The following is a 24,802-nucleotide window of genomic DNA, read 5'->3' as shown; positions in this document are numbered from 1 at the left end:
AAAAGATTTGCTTTATGCAACGTGTCAGCCTAATTGAATGATATAATAACAATCTGTTAATATCCACGAGGACCAAGTAGAATGTCATCACTCTTGTATGTACATGACGATGATAGTTTTGTATTTCTTTTCATCCTGGAATTTGAGCACTGATTTCTCTAAATACTTAGGATCCAAGGGATTTGAAAGAGATTCCTCCAAAATGTTTCAAAGCGAATTTCATGAGCTGTTCCAATGCACCCAGCCAGGAGCTTCAGGTTAGGACTTCACTTTGGATGGCCTGTTGAGGGGAAATCCACCCCCAGTAAAACGAGGGCCAGTTGGCTTGGCCGTTGAGAAGGTGTTATCCATGGGTACTCTGTCCTTATTTCTGTAAGACAGGAGGTGAAAGTTAACTTCCTTAACATTTTTTTCCTCTTCTAAGTGTGGTGTTCTCTACGTTCCTAGGGTGAGTTAGCCACTGAAAACTGCTTTGATTAAAGCTTCCAGTTTTAGACAAGGTAGTTGTTTAAATCTAATTAGGTGTTCACTGATAACACACAGAATTAGGGAAAGACACAATTAAATGTACCTTCTTAATGGTGATCTAAATGTGGACATAAAACCTCATTATAACTCAATCACTATAGACCTGACACTTCCGACCTGTAATCATCTTCCTGTTTTATAAAACATTCGTTTAGTTCCAAAGATCAGTCAGAAGAATCTTTCTCTTGGCTTAGTTATAATGACTAATTCATCATTTACCAACTTTTATATTCCAAAGTTTCAGTGGAAACTTATAAATATTTACCACACACACAAGATATCTTCACCAAACTTGGATATTTATAAAATACAAATTTTCCTATAACTTTAGACAAGCAGCAATTATTATTAGAAATAGTTTAAGATACAAGAAAATCTGAGAAAGATGAATAAGATAGCACCTTTGGCAATAGATAAAGGAAAATCTACAACATATCTCCTTTAAATACACACACATATACACACACATTCACACACACACAAACACATTTGCACACAGACACATTCAGGTCTCCTGCAGAGGTAGCTTAAATTTACACAAATTCCCTATTGTGTATTTAGGGGTCTTACAGGAAACATCTTTGGAATCCCTTTTTAAAAATAAAAATTAAGCTAACAACTAAGGCCAAACCCAATTAGACTTGACAACTAGAAGTGATTTACCTTAAGGGAAAGAATTCCACCTTTGGGGAAAGAATCTGGCTAGTTCTGCAAACTCGAGACCAGCCTGGGGGTCCGGGGCAGGAGAGTCAGTGGCAGGTGGGTGAGGGTGCAGGTCAGGATGGAAACATGATGAAAAGGGTGTTTGAGAAAAGTGAAAGAAGGCAAAAATAGCATGAGTTGCTATTTTATAAAGAGCAAGTATAGGGAAAACATCCACAGAGATTATTCTAAATTATTCCATTTGGAAAGAACCTGTAGAGGATTGACGAATCAATCCAGCAGTCTCTTAGCAGGATTGATTTCATTATTATTTAAAAAAAATAACCCTCCATAAGTAGGACAAAAGCTTTAGCCTTGAGTGGACCCAGTAAAGAGGATTCTTTCTAGTACTTGCAATCTGCATAACTGATGGCTGGTGGATGCAGGCAGCCCCCTCCCTATCCCTCTCTTGCCTTCAGTAACGTAACTTTCCCTCTCTGAAGGAACTTCAGCTCACCGCGGCTGGCTTGGTCTGAGGTGACTGATGGGAATTATGTCTCCTTTACACTGCCTTTGTAGTATATTCGTAGACCATCACATTGGTCCCCTTCAGCCTCCTCCCTTCCAGTCCACACCCTCTCCGCACCCTGTTCTTGCCTCAGCATACTTTCCTTCAGCACCTGAATCCTTTTGCTCTTCTCCCGTGAACCCCTCTCTCTGTCTACCTCCAGTGTATGGATCCCCACCAAAATGGAAGCGCCAATGACATCCTAACCAGGTCAGAGTGGCTACAAGTAATGAACATTTTAGGGCAAGAAGAGGACAGGTAAAAGCAAGGATTCTAGAGCTGTGCTGATAGAACTTTCCACGATGATGGCAAAGCTCTCTATCTAGAGCCTAATGCTGTGTCCTCTACCTCCATGTGGCTATTAAGCAGTTGAAATGCGACTAGTGCACCTAAGGAACTGAATTCGTAATTTGATTTAGCTGTAATTCATTTTAATTTAAATATCCACAAGTGGCCTACGGCTGGGGGCATTGCAGTTTTCGTGGATGTGCCACTGGGAGGGGCTGAGCCCACAGAGGGGCATTCCTGTTGGTTCCACAGGCTCTCTGTGTCCAGAAAACTGTGTGGAGGGTGTGCAGGAGGGGGATCAATAAGGTCAACAGGCCAAACTCCAGGGCCAAGGTGGGGAGTTAGTCAGCTCTAGAAAGTTAACCAACTGCTTAGCTAAGCTGGCTGTTTGTAACTGTGTAAACTAGACTGCTGGTCTCCAAAACGGGTTGCATTTACTCCACAAGATGAGTAAGATGACCCACTGGGAAGTGCAAAGAAGGTATTTCAGATTTTATTCATATTTTGTCTTTCAAAAATAAAAAAAAAATCTCAGTTTACTAATTACTGACAAAGTGACAATAGTATTTTGCACGCAATTTAGATAAATTAAAATATATTGGAAGTAGAAAACTATTCTAAAAAATTTCATTTTAAAACTCAAAACAAATATATATTTAATATGCATGCATATATATGGGGGGCTACCAGTTCAAAAGTGTTTTACTGATAAGAGAGTGTAATCAAAATGCTTGAAGGCCACTGAACTGGACACATGCCTCACATTGGAACCAGCCATCAGCACGACCCTGGTATCCTAAAAGAAAACCACCATGTTTCCACCCAACATGCACTGATTCACACCATTAATATCAGTGGTTCTCCAGCTTCCGTGAGCATGGAAATCCCCTGAGGAGTGACTGACCTGCAAATTCATCCAGAGCCTGCAGAATCCAAACATCTGGAAATGGGGCCTGGAAACCTGCATGTTCACCAAATCCCACCAGTGATTCTGAATCAGATAGTTGCCAGACCCAGACATCAAGACAGACCCACCAAAATTAGCTCTAATTTTTAGCAGGATTTTATTCTACCAAGAAGCTGGCATCTGAATGTGGAATGAGGGAATATTCTGATTTACAAGAAGGGCAAATTTTTCCTGGCAAATCCATTTGCATCGAGTTACTTTAAATAGTTGTTTGTCACTGACAAATCACAGGCAGATGCCCCTTCTTCACCGGGTCCCTTCAGTGCCCACGTGGATGAAATACCCAACTTGATGTAAACCCACGATGTGAGCCACTGCAGAATTAACTGGATAAGTTGGGTAATGCCACACAGCCAAGCCAAGGTTCAAACCCACTGATTGCCTCGGGCCCACTCTCTCACCCCAGCCTTAGGCAAATGATGATAACCAACTGAAGAGACATTTGTCAGTCCACATGTAGGTATCCTGAAACCCCAAATGTCAACCTGAGAGGGCATCATCCTCTCCTCAAAGAAGAGCTCACGTCACGCCCCCAGCAGATACTGGAGTCAGTTACTAGACATAAAGATGGTTCAGAGACCGATTATCTAAAACATAGGTAAAAAATGATCTGTGGGGGCACCTGGGTGGCTCAGTTGGTTGAGTGTCTGCCTTCGGCTCGGGTCGTGATCCTGGGGTCCTGGGATCAAGTCCCATGTTGGGCTCCCTGCTCCGTGGGGAGCCTGCTTCTCCCTCTGCCTCTGCCCCGCCCCCCAGTCTCTCATGAATAAATGAATTTAAAAAATCTTTAAAAAAATGATCTGTGAGCTACTCGTCATTACAGTGGTACAGCTGCATTCTTGGAAAGAACAGCTTTACCAAGCTTCCACCCCTTAGCAAAATTCCCTGTGTCTGTAAACGTTCTCAAACTATGAGAACAGTGTTGGGGGGGGGGGGGGCGCTGCGCGGATCACACTGTTTCCTCTGCTCCATGTGAGGTCCACCAATGAGCAGATATTAATGGATCCTTGTTCGGGTCCTAAGGAGAGGCCTTAGTATCAGAGGAGACATGCATCTTGCTCTGACACAAACCAGTGGGGACCTGTAGAATGTCATTTGTTCACCCTGTGCCTTAGTTTACCCCCCATGGATTCCATGACTCCGTGACTGTCTGCCAATTATTTTCTTATCAGCAGGTAATAGGCACAACACAATTAGAAGAACATTTGACTAATTCTTACTTCTGAATGTATTCTTTACGCTTCTGAGCTAGGTATTTCTTCTTTAAGTTCATCAATTCATTGGTAAGTTTCTCGATCTCATATTTATATTCTTGGCTCTGTGATTCATACATATTCAACTCTGAAGACAAAACCTAACAGGACAAATAAAGCAGCATTAGCAGAAGAGACTCAGTGAGACAATATCCTTTTCTGAGATTTTTTTCTAATCTGCTGCCATTTACCTCAGGGAGGCAAGTGATACAAAACCATGCCCAAGTTTAACAGCTAATCCACTCACTTCTGCCAGTTCTCAAGGTCTGCCTCTAGGTAAAAATCTGACTGAGGTCTGCAGACTCCTAATCCAGTGACAAATGTAGTGAAACCTCTGTTTAAAAGAACTCTCAGGCCACATTCAAGCAGGCTCACACATGAATGGTGTAAAGTGTTTCAGGTATATTGTGAGCAGAGACAGAAAAACCCCCAGACATACAGTATCAAACTGCATTTAAAGGCTTTTTAAAGAACATTCAGGGAAGTCATCCCTAGAGAGAGTGATGCATTTGAAGATTACGGTAAAATTTATTCTGGAATCATCCTGCCACCACCACCACTAAGTAGGCATCCAATTTATGTGTTCTCCTAGGTTGCTGTTCTGTTAAATGTCTGTCACCTCTTTATTGTGCTCTTTGGGACTCTGCACAGGTTCTTTCTTTTTCCCAGCACCACAGTACTCTCACCTCTGAGAAGCAGGGAGCTGATATGCGCCTGGGAGAGTCGAAAGCATGCGTGATAGGAACCCTGATTATCTGCCTCTTCCACTCTGGTGTCCCATAGATGCTACTGGTCTCAGCTGAGCAGGAAGAGTGGGAATTTACTCACCTAAACAGGATGTGTAAAGCATGCCCAAGCTAGGAGTACACCCCACAGAAACCAGAGGGAAGGAAGGAAGGTTACCATTCTAAGGGGCATGCAACAGACGGATTTGTTTTTCCTCTTGCTCACGGTTTTAAAAATTTGCACAAAAGGGGGATCTTTGTCTTCTGAGTATTCATCTGCCTCTGAACACTTTCCCTTAATCGCTCTGAAAACGATTCTGACTATGCTATCATGAGCTAAAGAATAGGACTTTCATGTTGGGAGAAAACCTGCCTTAATAGTTAAACAATTAGGAACAAAGGCTCTGTTTCCAAACAATGAACATAGCATTTCCTAAAAGAGCCCAGATAATGAGGACAAACTGGCAGACCGGCTGAGGGCCACCACCTCTGAACCTCTTCCACCAGGGGTCACATTTCATCAGAGCAAAATTCTGGATTTCCTGAGTTAAAGGGTTAAAATACCAAAAAGCTCCTGTGAGCCATATAATGCAATCTAGTGCTGAGTGTGGCTATCTGACAGTAATGTGAAGACAGACATGTGCTTTTCTCATCTATACCCACTCCTGAGAAAATGAGCTTTTCTTTTGCTTGACATATACAATTGTTTAAAAGGATGAAAATAATCAAAAGATTATGCCTCATGCAAAATTTGAAGTACATCTCAGGATACTCATATGAAATAAACACGGTGAGTGATAAGTTGAAAATTAATGTTCTAATTACACTTCTGTTTCATCTGCCTCTTTTGAAGTAGAAGGATGTGATTTTACAATGTCCTATTTGTGGAAGGATTGGAACTAGATGAGGAGCATGGCATCTATATTACCCCAGGCAGAAAGGCAACGATTATTACCCCCGTTGCGCAGGTAAGTGCCAGAATTCAGCCGGCGTGTGCTACATTCTGTGCATGCATGTGTGTGAGACTTCCCTGACATGCCAAGAATATCTAAGTACCTGCTGAGGAGGTAAAGCCCCAGATACAATGGGAACACACACTTTTTGAGAAAACTTTTAAAAGGCACATGTAATAATAAAACATTCCATCTCCCCAGCTGAGGTTCTGAAGTCACTTAGAAGGGAATTTATGCTAACAGAATTCTAGTGATTTTACTTTCCTTTCATAGTGACTGATTTGAGAGATGGTCACGAAGGCAGGCCCTGGGGGCTGGGGACCAACCTGTGCTTTCTGCACATTTATTGCAGGTGGAATGAAATAACAAACACCTGCTTGGGCACAGTGGTCTGCTTCCGGGGATGACGGTGTTAAAATGTTTCCTCCAGGGCGCCTGGGTGGCTCAGTTGGTTAAGCGACTGCCTTCGGCTCAGGTCATGATCCTGGAGTCCCGGGATCGAGTCCCGCATCTGGCTCCCTGCTCGGTAGGGAGTCTGCTTCTCCCTCTGACCCTCCCCCCTCTCATGCTCTCTGTCTCTCACTCTCTCTCTCTCAAATAAATAAATAAAATCTTTAAAAAAAAAAAATGTTTGTTCTTCCCCACCATCCAAGTCCTCTCACTCATCTTGAGATCATCCCTATACACACCACCCCCCAAATTTCCATTCTGGTGCCATCATTCTCTCTCCAACTCTTTCTTTACTTGCTCACCTCCTTCTTTCAGGAAGCAGAGAATCGTGGGGTCTATTAGTCTAGCTGCAGGGGGTGGCTCTGAGATGTGTCCTGTTCCTCCTGGGACTGGAATTCTCAAAAAGCCAACCTCTGCGGCATGTGGCATTGGGAGACCGGCTCCTTGTACCGAGACAGTGGACTTGTCCGGGTCCCTCGCGTGGGGCCAGGAAAAGGCAGAGGCTCCCACTTACTTTCAGCTGCTTGGTCTTCTCCCGCAGCGTGTGGCGGTAGATCTGTAGCTGCTCTGCGGCCTCGGGACCGGGCTGCCGGGCCAGGATGTGCTTTAGTTCCACATACAGTTTCTCTTTTTCCTGGTGGTGAGCAAAACCACAAGGGAGATGAACAGCCCCTTCAAGACAGGGAAAGTGCCTTTACCAGCAAGGTCGGGAGAACTTGGGACCATCCTAAGATACTTCGGAGTGCCTCACTGAACACATTCACCGTAGATTCTATCAAGAGTGCGTCCAGGGGCGCCTGGGTGGCTCAGTGTCTGCCTTTGGCTCAGGTCATGATCCCAGCGTACTGGGATCGAGCCCCGCATCGGGCTCCCTGCTCGGCAGGAAGCCTGCTTCTCCCTCTCCCACTCCCCCTGCTTGTGTTCCTGCTCTCGCTATCTCTCTATCAAATAAATAAATAAAATCTTTTAAAAAAAAAAGAGTGCGTCCAAACAACCCCGGTCAAGGGCTTAGAATAGGCCCAGCATTTGGATACAAATAATACGACATATGAGGAAGGAAAAGTCTCTCTCTACCTAAACTTATGATCACATGACTGAGAGACAAGGGCAGTGATGGAAGATTTGGACAAGTGTTGTGGCCAGTAAAAGTAGGGAGTGTGGGAGTTTTTGCAAAAATATCATTTGCATTGTTGCTTGGAGAATGAGTAGGAGTTTTTCCCCAAGCAGAGAGAGAAAGGAAAGGTTTTTAGGCCAAGGTTCAGAGTCAAGACACAGGAGAAGTGAGTCTAGTTCAGTAGGTGCCCTGGGCCAAAAGAGGGAGTAGTGGAGAGAAAAGGCTGAGCTCATAGGGTAGGTTCCAGGCTTTGTGGTTTGGGAGGAAAGGATGAGCCGTGCTTGGGTTTGTCTTCAGAGGAATAGCTCCAGCGGGAAGGCAGAGAACAGAGTGAGGAGACTGATCAGGGGACCAGGATAAGCAGAAGACGAAAACAGATGGACCTAAGACAACTAGGATGGAAAGGAGGTAGATATGTGAAGACATTCCTGAGATAGAATCAGTGGGATTTGGGGAAAGATCAGACAAGTGAGGAAGGAAGGAGCAGGACCAAGAAGACTCTAAGGCTTTTAATATGGACACCTTGGGGGCTGGCAGGTGATGGTAATGGAGGCAGGGAGGCTAGGTAAGAAGGGGTGTGGCGAAGGGGGAAGGAACCGTTCCCACATTCTCTTCTGATTATCAGTGGGGTCTGGATATGTTGAGTTTGAGGTTTTGTGGGATATTGAGAAGAAGAGTTGAAAATGAGGTCCCAAAGTTCGAACAAAAGAGCAAGTTGGAACTGGAGGTGGGTCGTGGCTGGAGCCATAAGAATGGCTCCATCAACTAGGGATGGTGTTTGGGGTGGGCCAGAACAACGAAATCTTTAGGAGAGCCAGCATATCAGGGGGAGGCAAAGAAGAAAGACCCAGAGAAAAGGAACAAGGGAAAGTAACTGAATGTCCCCCAACCAGGAAATGGCAGTGTTTACAAAGAGAGGCATGATTTGAGTGGTCAGTGATATCCGATGGGCTAAGAAAAGAAACAGATGGGGGACTGAAGATGGCCTTGGGGAAGGCCTATAAGGATGACACCACTGACCTTAGAGAGTTTACAATAACATTGGGGGAGCAAAACTCACAGAGGCTGGAAAACAAATCAGAAGTAGGAAGTAAAGAAAGCGAGTCTTTTAAGAAACATGACATGGAAAGAGCAGAGATCTGGAAGTAGTTTGAGAGAACAGGTAAAAAGCCAAGAAAACTAGGATGTATACATTTGTAGAACTAAAAGAAAGGGCTTACTAGGAATCCACAGCAAATCATAATTTCATAAATGAATTTAACCAACAAACAATATAGAATTCCCATTTGTACCTTAAAGTCTAATTGCTTGTAATGTGTTTTCAGGTTCTTGAACTAAAGAAATTACATACAAGGGAAGATTTGTTTCTTAGGCATCTCAGTTCTGGATTCCCATTTCTCTAAACTGCAATAATTTGAACAAACATTGATAAAGACTAGTGTGTCTATTCATTTGTCTCTGTACATATTTATTTCTTTAAAGTAATTATGTTAAAGAAAAAAATATAAGTAAAATCCCTCTCAATAAATGACACATCCAAGCAAACTGAAACTAATTTTTACCTGGAGCTAAATATTCTTAGCATTGTCATCAAATAATCTGTTTTTGACAGAGAACATGAGAATCATTTTTTAAAAAATCAATAGAAGAAAATTCATTAACTACTACTCATTGTTAGCATTTGTTTTAGATTTTTCTTCCCCATGGCCAAATTATAGAAATTTTATCACAAATAACATGACTCTACTTTCAAAAGAATGTATGTAACTTAAGAATTAGTTGGATGGAATAAAATTCTGGAGAAACATGTATCAAAAAACAATACTCACATTTAAGAAATAATTCCAGAAATAAGAAATCTAAAAGCCCATGCAAAAGAAGAAAACTTGAACAAATAGAATTACAAAGTGGTGGATTTTCTTTTGTTGTACAACACCTCCCATCACACCTTACAATATAAATTTCCCAGTAAATGGATGTAGCAAGCAATGGGAAAGATGTCAGGAGGTGAGTTTACTTTCTATAGCCACTTAATGCCTGCTCTGTTGGAGAAATAACACTTCTGACAAAGCTTCAAGATTCAATTTGGAGAGGGTAATAAATATGTGGAGAAGCCCATGAAACTGTTTTGTCCATTTCTTTTAGCTCCCTTACTCTCTACCGGAATACAGGTGGACTTGAAAAGTAAAGAACCCCACAAAGACAAGGGGGAAGCAATCTGGTTTGGGATATAATAACGTCTTAAACTGAAAAGATCATCTTACTCCAAGAACCTTCGAATGTTTCCCAGGCGGAACACTTTTCAGCAGCTCTTGGCAGGGAGGAAATAGACACAGAGGAGAGAGGCTAGAAGAAGCAAATATTGCTACCTCACTTCGTAAGTGAGAATCCCAAGGTCAACAGCAATGAATGTGTGTCCCAAAGTCCAAGATGTGACAAGTCAAAAACCCAGTCGTGATATACTCGAGAATCACTTTTCCCATGCAATGCCCTCTCTGGGGCTTGAAGACCCTGAAAGAACTTGGAGGAAATCTTGCTACATAATTCCTAAAGGCTACATGATACTATCAGTAGAAGAATGGAACCAGAAGGTGAAATCGGGTTGGCAGCCAGGGGAGAGTACGCAGAGTTAAGAGCATGACTCAGCTCCCGGGACCAAGGCCAGCTGAATGGGCTCCACCCACACCCTCTAACAGGATGTGTGATCTTCACATACAGAGTGAACGAGGCCGCCATTTAGCCCATCTTCCCCTACCTCCACTTCCTGGCTTTTTTCCAAGGCTGTAAAAGGAATCAAAATGGATTTATTCTAAAGAATAACTGAGCGACTGAACAGCAAGGACCCACGAGTGTGGAGAAAAGTGAAGAAGCTGAGTGAATTACCATTAAAACGGCTGCAGTATTCAAAGTCAAAAAGTTCTAAGAGTTAAATCACCCAGGCCAAGTGATGCATGTGTGTTCATGGTGGGCAGAGAGAATACCAAATGAAACTTCAGGGACCAAGACAGTGGAAATGGGAAGAGCAGAGGGCAAAAAGAGTGGGGGGTAGTGGCTGAAATGCATTACCAGGCTTCATTGTGCATGAATTTTGGTCTGTGTTTACAAAAGAAAACCTAACTGATAAAACCAAAGTGAAGGCCAGTCAGCATTAACATTCCAGCTGTGTGTATAATACAAATTTATATTTTGGGAGAGCATTCTGGTAATTTAGATAAATATGGAGTGTTTGATGGATTGAAGGTCTTAAGTACGATTGTTTTCCAATGTATTTCTCTCCTAACCCTCTACAAGGGCCAACCAAGCTCTTCAAACATTGTGCAGTGGTGTGTATAATAACCCCATTTAGAGACAAAGCGTGCAATTCTATTATAAAGAGAATCTATCTTATGCAACAGAGAGACTCATTAGGCTGTCCGGCGTATATGGTCTCCATCAGCCAGCAGCAGCAGAACCAGCTGCCTTGTAATACATATCCTGTCCTTCGTTAAGCTGCATTCATTTCTTTTTAAACCAAGTCAATTAATTTGTCACTGGGCTAGAAGCACCATATGTCAATGAAACATCATAAGAAAATCATAAATAGTTCATTATTTCCCCAACAACAAAAGATTGCATCTTCAGGTTGGCATTTCTTTATTTGTTCAGAGTTTGTTCACAATGCACATCAATATTACTTCGTAGCATGCCGCACTCTCTAAATTACTTTGTGAACAGCTATACTGGAAAAAAGCTAGATTCTTAACATCAGGAGACTAGCTCTCGCTTTGGCTGAGCACGACTTGTAAGCATAAAACATATTATGTCCATCTTCGGAATGATGCTCCCTTGCAGTTGGACAGACTGTCAGACATGGTTATGGATTCTTTGGCTGCAAGAGCCTCTGCTAAGTTATGCTGAATAACAGCATGGCTCATCATTAACATTGGCTGAGTATAGTGGTAAGAAATTAATTACAGTATTAGCTTCAAATAATGCTGTCATTACACGGTGACAGTCTGTAACCCCAGATTGGAAACTCCAGACATGAAGTCACTCAGACTTCAGGTGTTTGTATTTTATCTGACAATAAATTAAAAACCTACATTCTGAACAGTCTATGCAAATCGGAGTCAGTGCTATTCTGGGTACAATTCGGAGGAAGAAATGGAGTTGCTCACAGAACTCCTTTCCCCACCGAGCTACAATTTTATGTTCACTGTCTGTTTATATTCCCTGTCTTTTGCTCTGCATCTTCAACTGAAAACAGAAGGTAGTTCACATTCAACGTGCACCTTAACACCTCTTCTTCCTCAGCCCACCTACTTGAGGCAATAACTGACTAAGAGGAACTAATTTATTCTGTTTTAATCTGAATCTGTGTTTGGCAAATGCCAGTGCATTGATTCTGTTCACCCTGGATTCATCAATTTGCTTGGGCGAGCATTGCAAATAATCGCTTCACCCCGTGAACTAGCTAATTCATGTGAATCAGGCAGCTTGGCTCCTGATCCGAAGTCACATGCTTATCTATACCCACCAGGGCAAAAGCCACTCACTGAGATGCTTGGATACTGTTCACTCCAAAGAAAGAGACACCAGCTTATCTTCACTCTAGCTCACCCAATGGGTTCAAGATGAAGGTGGTTTAAAAAAAAAAAATCCCCCAATCACTACTTCTGGGAGAGCCAACTTCACAGATACACAGAAAATGTTTTTTTCCAAAATGTCAAGATACCATTTATATTACTTCAGTATTTAATCCTTATGAATTCATTCTTTCCAGTTGTATGATGAGCCTTTAAGGTCAGAACTCTAATGGATCTTTCTATGTGTCCCTCATACCTGCTATTGCATTCTACTCATTCTAGATGCTCAATAATTTTCTTGCTTGCAATTATACTATCAGCAAACTATGCCCATCATATTTTAGTAATACACATCAACAGAGGTGAGATAGATTTGTTGAGAACTTTTACTTTAATTAGACCACTGTAACAACTCCCAGTTAGCAGAGCTTATATAATTCACCTTAATGAGCTGGTTGTTCCTATAAATCATATACATTTGAGTGAAACTTTTTCATCATGCATATTTTGTATAATTCATGAAAACACTTGATATACAACCTTGATCTCTTAGTAAAATGTTTATAGTGGTTTCTGATAGTGCAAGTGGTTTCAAATGCCTATTTTAATTCATAAGACTGGCAAATGCCTTCACATTAATTGGCTCCAAAGCTCTGCTTGTATGTGCGTGTGCACACAGACACATGAAAATCCAAGCTTAACTTTTTTTTTAAGCAATTCTTTTTTTTTTTTTAAGATTTTATTTACTTATTTGACAGAGAGAGAGACAGAGAGAGAGGGAACACAAACAGGGGGAGTGGGAGAGGGAGAACAGGCTTCCCGCGGAGCAGGGAGCCCGATGTGGGACTCGATCCCAGGACCCTGGGATCACAACCTGAGCCGAAGGCAGACGCTTAACCAACTGAGCCACCCAGGTGTCCCTCAACTTAAGTCTTAAACTAAATAATGTGTGGACTTTTTAAACAGCCTCCTTAAACACAAGAATTCTGATTGCACACATAACTCTTCTACAGTGAAAAAAATGCATTACATTTTTGCCTGTTTGCTTGGTTTTAGTTTGCTTTCCACCTTCCCACCCCCATCCATAATCCTTAACAAAAGACTAAAGCCAAATTTAAAATTTTAAGCAAAACTGCTTCCCTCTTTATATGAAGGCAACTCCAGAGCACTGCCTAATTTATCTAGAAATGCCTCTTTTCGTTAGCAGGAAAATAAATTAGAAACTCTGTAAATATATTACATTTCTATCTAGCTTTAGAAAAGGGAAAATAATGGCTGATACCTTGGGGCTTTCTTGTTTATTAGCTTTATAACGAAAATGTCAGTAACCTGAACTCTGGACCTACCTTGTTTATGATGTCATGAAGTGGTAAAGCCCCCTGGAGAGGCTGGGAGATGCAGGATTTGGGGATGAAACAGAATTACACAGCTGAGTTCCTCATGAGCAGGAAACTGCTTGGTTACACAGTGGTTCTTGGCTCTGGATGTGGGTGATTAAGTGTTTTATGACGCACAGGAGAAATCTGCACACACTAACCTTCACCATTTTTGTAATAATAGGAAAAATGCTTCTGGTACTTTCTGATATAAACAACACAAACTTTCTTAAGAGATCTCTTTGCAATGGGTTTTATGTTCTCAAATGCAAATATATGTTTGTGAAGTCCTGGGCAGGGTATATAATTGCCTAGATCGGCCTGAACTTCATTACCAAGACTGCTGGCTGGTTTTACCCTTGCACCTTATCCCACAACTTAACGTATGGGAAGAATTTGCACATATTAAGTCGTGATGGTGTTGGCTTTTCTTAAAACCTACAATGAAACAGGTCTAGAAAAATTCAAGTCCACTAAGTTCTTATTTAGTGCCAGCACAACGCATATGATTGTGCTAGTTTCATACAAAGATAAATAAGGTCCAAACTTCAAGGAGCTCACTTTTCAGCAGAAGAAAAACAAATAACTAAGTCATGAAATAAGACAGAGTATTGCCAGGTCCCCAAAGAGGTGCTAGGAGTACTGTGCAGTGTGTGGGTAGGTTCAGAAGTAAAGATGATATTCATTTGGTGGACTGCAGAGAGGGAAATATTTCAGATGGATCTCAGTGGGAATAGTAGTCATAGCAATAATATTTGTATTCATGAACTAGAGAAGGGTCTCACTACCAAAGGACAAACTGAATAGACAAAGCCACTCGAAGTCAATCCACTGAAAATGGGATCAATTTTCATAATAAATAGTACAGAAAAAAGTTTGAGTTTTTTCCCTTAAAAAACAGATCTAAAATTCATTTTAAGAATTTAATTTTTTGAGTATTTTGTCTTATAATTTTAAAATTTGCACTTTAATTGTAATAATGTACAATTACTGGATCCATTAAAATTATTGGGTTTGGGGGACACCTGGCTGTCTCGTTTGGAAGAGCACCCAACTCTTGATCTCAGAGTTGTGAACTGAAGCCCCACTCCGGGTGTAGAAATTGCTTACATAAATAAACCTAAAAAAATTATTAGGTTTTTTTTTAAGATTTATTTACTTATTTGAGGGGTGGGGAAAAGGGGCAGAGGGAGAGAGAAAGAGAATCCCAAGCAGACTCTGCGCTGAGCATGGAGCCAACACAGGGCTCGATCTCACAACCCTGAGATCACGACCTGAGCCAAAACTGAGTCACATGCTTAACTGACTGTGCCACCAGGCACCCCAGGGCTTTTCTTTTACATAGCTAACCATATTATGGTGCAATTTGACTTCTTTCATATATCTAACTTCTGCAGTACAACAGTTTTTAAATTTTTTATTATGTAATAACCATACAAAAGAATATATAGCATGTATAACTATAAAGCATAATAATAAAATAAATGCTCATGATGAAGCCATCACCCAACTTATGAAATAGAACATCATCAATACCTAGTATCTGTGTATTCCTTTCTCCCTCCCATCCCTGTGCCTACACAACCACCACCATCAGCCAAGGTAAGCACCATCTGAATCCTGTTGTTGTCATTCCCTAGATTTTTCCGAATGGTTTTATCATACATCTATTATTTAATTTTGCTTTGCTTTGAGCTTTATAAAAATACATCCCGGCGTATGTAGTTTCTTTGCCTTGCTTGTTTTACTCAACATAATTGGTAAAAGATTTAATGATGTCATTAAATACATGCTTCTGTGCTTGTATTTAATCTGATATTCTGTTGGGTGAAAATTCCACAATTTACCCATTCTCCTGTCAGTGGGCATTTGTGTTGTTTCCAGGGTTTTGTTTATATCAACAATGTTGCCATGAACATTCTCATGCATGTTCCCTAGTCCCCAATTACAAGTCTTCCCAGCATGTAGACCTAGGAGTGGGATTGCTGCATCTTAAAGAATACAAATGTTCAACTTTGTAAGAGAACGTAAAATGATTTTCCGAAGTGCTATCTAAAAATCCCCACTGATCTGCATCTTTGCTATTGCTTAGTGTCACCAGGCATCCCTAAGCAGAGGACCCAACTAAGCCATACCTAGAGTCCTATCCACTGAAATTATGAAACAATGTGTATTAAGCTGCCAAGTGTGTGGTAATTTATAACAAAGCAAGAGATAACTAATACAGACATCGTAACTTTTGTCCCTCTAGAAATAGTGAAACAGTATCTTAATATGGTCATACATCTTATTTTCCTTCTTATAAAATAAGGTTAAGCAGTTTTTCAAGTTTATTCATCATTTGTGTTTCCTCTTCTGAGAAATGCCTGTTTCACACACATTGTTTTCCTATTTTTTACCATTGTCTTTTTCTTAGTGATTTGTAATTCTTTATAAATTCTGGATAAAGACATATAAAGTTTGTGCCTTACTTTTTTATGACTTCTTTGAGGAGCAGACATTCTTAATGATAATGTAGTAAGATTTATCTATAATTTCTTTGATGGTTAATGCTTTTTGTATTTTAGTTAAGTACTCAGGCCAATTATTTTTAAAAGACTTCCGTTAGCAGAAATATTCAAAGCCTTCATTAATTTCTCTCAAATCTCCTCTTAATCCTTTGATATTTAAAACATTCTGTTTTGAGGTACCTACGCTTATAATTGTTTGATTTTCTCTTTTTCTACCAGATGCTGATTTGCCATTGCCTGTGATATGATTCTAGAATTTTTCTAATATCACTTGCATTGTTTCAAGTGATCTGGCATCTTTTACAAAGCTTACAATTGCTTTGCATTGCATTTGCATTTCTTGTTGGCTAATAATAACCCAGACAATCCTACTGAAAAAGAGAGACCAGTGATATCAAGATGGGCAGGAGTTAGTCACATGATGCTGGTAGGGATGTCTGAGTATAGATAACAGTCATATAAATGGCAAGCTCTTTAGTGAACATATTTATGTTATGAAAATATTCACTTTCCTGCACAATCTCAGAATTTGGGTGAACTGGACAAAAAATACTGGAAAAGAATAATAGAAGCAGTCACAGCAGCTCCCATCTATAGAACAGGTACTGTGGATACGCCAGGCATGGTGCTCAGCTCAAATGTGGCATTTCTCTTTAAGATTTTATTTGTTTATTTGAGAGAGAGAGTGAGAGAGAGAGAGAGAGAGCACTAGTGGGAGGGAGGGGCAGAGGGAGAGGGATAAGCAGACCCCCTGCTGAGCATGGGGCTGGATCCCAGGACCCTGAGATCATGACCTCAGCTGAAGGCAGACACTTAACTGACTGAGCCACCCAGGCACCCTTCAAATGTAGCATTTTAATAACTCATCACAACAAACCTGAGAATTGGTTATTATCCCTATTTTCCAGATGAGAAAGTTGAGGCTTGGAAGTGTCAGTGACTTACCTAAATAAAACTAGAAAGTGGCAGAACCAAGAGATTTGAATCTATATAAAATAGAACATTTCAAAGATTGAGATAAACATATGATACCTATATAGATATATATATATTATGTGTATATAAAGATACATAGGTAGATATAGATAGATATGTAAAAATATGTGTATATATATGTATGCATGTGTGTATATATCTCCATCCTTGTTCTTAAGCATTACTCACACTGCTTCCTATAGCATGTGGAAAGTAAAAGAAGGGAAAAAATAAACAAAAGTATAAAGGTAAGGAGGTGAAAGCATAAAAGCATCCAGCAAGCCTGCAGTATATGCAAGGAAAGTTGCAAGCGACTATCTTACTAGACTAGAAAAGAAGACTGTACGTGTCTTGAATGATAGACAGATGAGTTTGTTTTCAAGACAAGAGGCAGGAGGAAACCATGGAGGGTTTCTTGGTGAATAACAGGTTACTAACATTAATATATTATCGTATATTATATACATGTACTACTCTAATAATTTATAAGACACATGTAAAATAGAACATTTTAAAGACTGAGATTAAAATGCACATATATGTAGAAGTTCTGATATTTTCTTCAATAGTCAGTGGATTGTCTTAGGTGCTCTACATTGAAGAACACTGGTCTAAGATAATAGAATTGAGGGCCTACATCAGAAGAGTGGTTGGGGGACAAAACATATAAGGTTAGAAATAGATGTAAGAGCAGGGGGAGATGCAATTTACTTGACTCAGCAACTGGCCAGGGTGGGAGGTGGATGGGGGTGGTCAGAAGTGACTCTGGCATTTCAAGCCTCTGGGTGTCTGGACAAGGGGCCACACCATGAACATGCATACCCAAGCCAGGGAAGGAGCTGGCTTCAGGAAGAAGATGGTGAGCTCCATTGTAAAGAGTCAGCAGGACATCTTTTTGACAAACTCATATTAAGGAAACTGAGGCTCAGCAAGGCTAAGGAATTTGTCCAAGATCACATACCTACAAATTGCAGATGCAGAGCCAGGATTCTAACCCACGCCAGTATGACTCCAAGCCTGAACCAGCACCCTCTTGGCTTCTTCCAACCCGTTATCAAGCACCCCGCCTCCACCATTCTCAGTCACCAGCCAAACCAGAGGGACGGCCAAGGTAGAGAGGAATCAGGAGAGAAAAGAGCAGCTGTGTAACCATACATCAACAATGACAGCTGCATAAAGAAAGTGCCTTACACAATCAAGTTATTAAAACATGCAATGGGGCCAATGAAAGGCAGCTGAGGGAAATCTTGCTAACTTAGAAAATTCTTTGGAGTAATACATAGTTTTAAATAAGCCAAATTAAATTTTAAAACAAGAAATACTCTGATGGAATTACATACTCAAGCTGAAATAACTCCAAGTAATTTGGATTTTGTGACTAAATCCTAAAAAGTTTCCAAGTAATCATAGGACCGTGACATCACAGAACGGGCTCAGAGCAGAAAGGGCTCTGTCCTGCTCTACTCCTTCCTGTTTCCTGTGCGCCCATCACACTAAGTCATTCTCCCTCCCTAATCCACCAGATTCTTTTAAGCCTCCTTGCCTTTGCACTGGCCACCCATTCCTCCCTAATGCCCTTCCCCCACTCCCAGCTCTTGTCCAACACCTCTTGGCTTTCAAAATGTTGCTCAAAGTAACTTCTATTGGGGGGCTTTTGTCCAACACCTCTCGGCTTTCAAAATGTTGCTCAAAGTAACTTCTATTGGGGGGCTTTTCCAATTTCCTCAAATTAACTGCGTCTTTGGTGCTATCACAGTGTTGTTAGGGATTTTAATCTTGGGCGGATTTAGTCATAGAGCAGTTCCCACTTTCATGCAGAGGATATGTTCCAAGACCCCCAGTGGATGCCTAAAATTGCAGGTAATACCAAACGCTATACATTCTGTTTTTTCCCATATATGCCTAGCCATGATAAATTAGGTCCAGTAAGAGATTAAAAACGAAAAAGAACAATTACAACAATATACTGTATAAAAGCTATGCGGATGTGGTCTCTCTCAAAACATCTTATTGTGCTGTCCTCACCTTCCTTGTGATGGTGTGAGATGAGACAAAGTGAGGTGAATGATGTAGGCATTGTGACATAACCTTAGGTTATTATGGACCTTCTGACTATATGTCAGAAAGAGGATCATTAGCTTCTAGACCAAGGTTGACCACAGGTAACTGAAACCACACAAAGTGAAATTGCAGATAAGGGGAAACTACTATATTCTTCAGTTTATGGTGCATTATCATCACTGGTTCCCCTTTAACTTTATATATAGCATAAATAACACTACAATAAACATTTCAGTGTGGCAGAGTTATGCACAACTGAGTTTTTTTCTCCGGATTAATTCCTAATGTAGAATTTCTGAGTCACATTAGAAGGCCTTTGACACATACTACCAAACTCTCTTCTAGAAAGTTGACATCAATGCAGGGGCACCTGGATGGCTCAGTCAGTTGAGCATCCAACTCTCGATTTTGGCTCAGGTCATGATCTCAGGGTTGCAAGACTGAGCCCCGCATCGGGCTCCACACTCAGCATGGAGTCTGCTTGTCCTTCTCCCTCTGCCCTTCTCCCCCACACCCTCTCCTTCTCTCTCAAATAAGTAAATAAATAAATAAAATCTTAAAAAAAAAAAAGAAAGTTGACATCAATGCAAATTCTACCCACAGGATATAGAAGTGTCTATTGCCCCCATGTTCTCACCAGCACTAGGTATCATCATTCTGTTTTTCATCTTTGCCAACTCCATAGGCCAAAAAAAGAGATAATTATTCTTTTAATTTTCATTCTTTTGATTACTAGTAATGTCAATTATATTTTTATATATTTATTAGCCATTTATATTTCTTCCTTTGTGAATTGTTTACATATGACCCCTACCACGGAGGTGGTCATCTTTTTCAAATCAATTTTGCAAAAATTCTTTATATATTAAGGATATTAACCCTTTCTCTGTCATATTTGTGGCAAATATTTTTTTGCCTTTCTATTTTTAAAATATTTTCTTCTGTACTGATGATGTTCTCAACTTTTTATGTAGACAAAACTATCCCTCCTTTCCTTTGTGACTTCTGCCTTTGATATTATACTTAAAAAGTCTTTGCCCTTTCTCTAAATACATACCCTAGAGACATGCTTATATATGTGTACAAGGAAATTTGTACAGGAATGCCCACTGAAATACTTTTACAGTAGTGAGTTTGGGGGAAAATACCTAAATGTCCATCACTTAAAATATAGGTAAATATAGTAGAAATATACAGTAGAAGGTGCCTGAATGGCTCAGTCGGTTTGAGCTTCTGCCTTCAGCTCAGGTCATGATCCCAGGTGCTGGTATGGAGCCCCATATTGGGCTCCCTGCTCAGCAGGGCGTCTGCTTCTCCCACTCCCTCTCCCTCTGCTCACTCATGCTCTCTCTCTCTCTCTCTCACTCACTATCAAATAAATAAAATGTTAAAAAAAAAAGAAATATACAATAGAATTATCCACAGTATCTATGTATATCATCATGGATATTTCTCAAAATATAACGTTGAGTGTGGAAAAAGAACACTTGCATAAATGTAAAGTACACCAAGTAGTTCTCTATGTTGTTTGTGATGCATCAATTTGCAGTAAAAGCATAAAAATACACTGAAGGAATACACATCAAATTCCTGATAGTTGTTGCCCCTAGAAAAGTCAGGAAAGAAATAGAACTTCAAGGGGTCCACCCAAACTGAAAGAGCTACTCTATTTTTTTAGTCTAAAACAAATGTGACAAAACATTAATATTCACCATTCTGGATGGGTGGCAGGTTTATTTGTTCTATTATACTTCACTTTTCTGCATTATAATATTTCCCCAAATGAAAAGGGGGGATTTCCTCCACCTTCCAAGAATATATAGAAATTCATTTTTATTTTATTCTATAACTTTTGTAATATGTCGTAAAATTTAGAGTATGGTATGAAGTAGAGCTCTAACCTAATGAATGAATGAATGAATGAATGAATGAAAATGAATGAGTGAATGAGCAAATAAATGAAAAGAGGAATGAACGAATGAATGAATGAATGATTCTTAATGACTAAGTAATTCTCTGTCACTTCTATGAGTGCCATCATTCGGATTACATAATCATACTCAGCAAATCAGAGAGAATTTAGTAACCACACTGATATTCAAGTAATCGGGGCCAAAAAGTAGATCTGCACCAGTCAGTATGGAAGCCACTTGCTGTATGTGGCTACCAAGCACTTGAAATGTGGATATCTGAATTGATATGTGCTCTAAGTGTAAAATACATACCAGATATTATAGACTCAGTACAAAAAAAGAATCTAAAATATCACATTAATAACTTAAAATTCATTTCATGTGAAAATAATAATTTTGGATAAATTCAGTTCAACAATGTATATTATCAAAGTTAACTTCATCTGATTCTTTTTACCTTGTTACTGTGACAACTAGAAAATTTACAATTACAGATACGGCTTTTTATTTATTTTTTATTGGATAGCGCTAAAATAGAGCAACAGTGTTGCTTTAGATCTAAGATTATAGAAGAAAAAAACATGCCCAGTTTTCACATTTGCCTAATCTGAATGCAAACCAGCCACCTCTTTATATAAATAATGGTATGAAACTAGATGGAAAAGTATGAGGTCATTAGGCTGCACAGCTGACAACTTGGAAAATTAGACCTTACACAAATTGTTCCATAGAGCACTTAATAAAATTTTAGGGAAGTGGAAAATTTTGTATTAAGTTCCGTAATACAAAATAGGCTCGTTTCCAAAAGTAGACCATAAGGCGAGAAGGTGACGTGAAATACACCAACCAGAAAGAAATGACATTCTGTTGTCAGTCTCCTCATGTTTCTGTTGCCCCATGGACCACCACGGAATCAGCTCATGTTACTCAGTGGTCCTGGGGTTACTTTTTTTTTAATGCGGTCTCCTCATGTCTAGACAGTGACGATTCTAGTGTAGCCCTATGATGCTAAGATCCAGATGTGGACCAGTCACAGAGAAGTGTCATGGTCAAAGAAAGCTACCAAAAAGTAATTTCAGACTAACTTCAGTACTTCGTTGGCATCAATGACTATAAGGGGGTGTATTATCCACATGGATACTTAAACCCCTCCTCTCCCATAACCTGCAGCTCCTCTCACATCCTCAGCTCCAAAATTCCTAGGAAAACTTTCATGCGCTGCCCACCTATTCCTTCCTTCATTGTTTTCATGACTATGTATCTCAAAAGCCAGGAGAACTGTTCTGATAAGGGCACACACACCCCCCTCCCCTGGAGTGGGGAAGAGAATATATGGAAGTTCCTGTGGGGAAGAGAGCACAAAGCCAGAACCATCTCTAGCAGACAGAAGAGGGAAAAGCTGGGGGGGCGGGGGGGGGGAGACTTTTACATTTGGTGTCCTGTCCAAACCAGCCAAAGCCAGAAGTTCTAAGTCTACGCGTAGGGGAAGGTTCAACATGGGGAGCGCAACTGATTAAAAGATCAGATTTTATAAAACAAAAGTTGAAGGGGAGGGGAAGTGAGCAGAGGTATAAAAATGTACCTTGAGTCTTGTTTTACTGAGGAGGAATTCAAGTGGGATCAGACCCTGCAGCATGGAAGGATTTCACAAGTCAGAGAGCATCAGTAATAGTCTACATGAAAGAGGAATTAAGTCTTCAAATAGCTGCCATTTGGAGACATACTGATTTTCAGAAATGACACTTACAAAGGGACGGTAAATAACAAGGAAATTTTTTTTATGAATTTGGGAAATAGAGTCAGCTATAGTACAATAGTCCCTGGGGTTTTTTGTTTGTTTGTTTTGGTTTTGGTTTTTTGTTTGGCTTTTATCTGATTGAAATAGGCTACCTGAAGTTCCATGGCCAACTTACTATGAATGCCACTAATTCTGGTGGCTGGCTTTAAAATGCCCTAAGCCCATGTTCCACCTCTCTGAATGGAGGCTCCTAGCCTGCCATCTCTCTCCCTCCTTCACTCTGCCCTCGCTGGGACCTGTAATCACTCAACCCTCCCACTCGGCTCAGCCCATTAGCCTCCTCCTGGCTTTATGGTTCTGCTTCCCCCCCGGAGTCAAATACTCCTGAGTGCCCTCCACAACACTGTCAGCCCTCCTCCCCGACATTCTGTTCCACCCGCCAGGCATGTTCCCAGGGCTACCTCTCTCCTGCTGACCATTTCTCAGCTCCCAGGCCACCCAGCACTGTTGGAGGGCAATGCAGAAGGTACTGAGTGGGGCCATTACAAGTTCAAGTTAGGCACATTGATTTGTTCCCTCCCTCCTCTCACTCAATTTCACTTCTTGTGAACACGCAGATATCATCTGCTCAGCAGCTTCTTCAGACCTCTCTCCTGTGGACCCCGGTTTCACCGTGGTCACACTCACTCTCAGCAGATGACCTGATCCGAACAGACAGAAAGCATCTTAAGAGACCCCAGTCTTCCTCACAGGACACCAGTGCTACAGAAGTTCTCTCTCCCTTCCTGTCCATACCAAGTGAAGAGCTGGAGGCCTTCACCTTCTTTCCTGGTTTGTGCATGTGAATGACATAGGTGGACATCGACCCATGCACAGAAATCCACACGTTCTATAACCCTGCACACACACAAACACACATGCCTACCCTGAATCTCCTCCTCTCCTTCTGTGCTTCCTCTGTGCTCATGGCTGACATCGACATGAACTTTACCCTGTCTCTAAAATGTTTACCAAGCATTGGAAGAGCACATGTCACTCCATTCCACTTGGGGAGGGGGGCTGCAACAAAAAGGAACAGAAGTCTTGCCTACTTTATTTTATGTCTCTCAGTACCTTGAATCTTTTATAACAAAAACGTATTTAAATTATGTGTGTGTTTAGTGTTTTTCCTCCGGTCTTACAGAGCTACACATCTTACACCAGTAACCCAAGTCTACTGTCCCCTCTCACCATCTCTTCCCTTCGAGCCCCAGCAGTCAGGCTTCATGCCCAACAACCTCCCAGAACTGGACCCTCAGAGGGCACCAGTGAGTGACTTCCTTGTGGCCACATCCTCCCCTGAGTTCTACCTCTCTTGGCAGATGCCAAAAGTGATAACCTACTCCCTCCTTGAAATTCTCTCCTTCCTTGGCCTCTGTGAGACTGCCCTCCGAGTTCCATTGCAAAATTGGACACATTTCACTGAAGGACCCTGCGAACAGCCAAACAAGTTTCTTTTTCTTCTAAAGTTGAGGGAAGTGACAGGCACTGCAGAATGGGGAGCCTCTAAATGTGTGTATGTGTATCTGTTTATGAAACATCATCCTCTAAAGAGCATACTACACACCTTCACACAGCCACCCTCCCCACTGTCCTCACTCTGGGGAGAAGTCAAAGATGAGAAGGTCACTCTAAAGTTCCCATAACCCTCAGAGCTGCCAAGGGGACCTCCTGTCAGCCACCTTCTACTACAGCCCCACCACATGGGCCATGGGGCGGGGTCCTCCCTTCCTGAGCTGATTCGCTCAGCCTCTCTCCACTCCACCTCTCTCTCTTTCTTCTCTCTTGTGAGGAGAGGGCAAAAACCATGTCCTACCTGACAGGATTTTTTTTTTTAAGATTTATTTACTTATTTGAGAGAGGGGGAGTGAGGGATAGGACAGAGGGAGAGGGAAAGAATCTCCAGCAGACTTCCTGCTGAGTGTGGAGCTGGACTCGGGGCTCGATCCAATGGCCCTGAGATCATGACCTGAGCTGAAATCAAGAGTCAGACGTTTAACCGACTGAGCCACCCAGGTGCCCCCTAAAGAGGATTTTCAAAAACGAAGAGGGGTTCAGTGCATGGACAAAAAAATGACAGACATTCTCTGGGGAATTTTATTTTCAGAAATAGAAAAGAATATCTGTGTGTAGAGAC

The 24,802-nt window shown here is 41.1% G+C and overlaps 1 protein-coding gene across 1 annotated transcript in view; it reads right to left on the bottom strand.

The window, feature by feature from the left end:
- Nucleotides 1-204: 204 nt before the first annotated feature.
- Nucleotides 205-24,802, bottom strand: part of CFAP58 (cilia and flagella associated protein 58) — a 93,645-nt gene continuing 69,047 nt past the window's right edge. The window contains exons 16-18 of the mRNA XM_021699996.1: nt 6,889-7,008; nt 4,214-4,347; nt 205-370 (exon numbers count right to left, since the gene is read on the bottom strand). Of these exons, the coding sequence (XP_021555671.1) occupies nt 259-370; nt 4,214-4,347; nt 6,889-7,008 (366 nt within the window). The 3' untranslated portion in view covers nt 205-258. The remainder of the gene's footprint in view (nt 371-4,213; nt 4,348-6,888; nt 7,009-24,802) is intronic.

The sequence above is a fragment of the Neomonachus schauinslandi genome, chromosome 6 (genome assembly GCF_002201575.2).
Source record: "Neomonachus schauinslandi chromosome 6, ASM220157v2, whole genome shotgun sequence".
NCBI lineage: Eukaryota > Metazoa > Chordata > Mammalia > Carnivora > Phocidae > Neomonachus > Neomonachus schauinslandi.
This window is presented reverse-complemented; position numbering and strand designations above follow the sequence as displayed.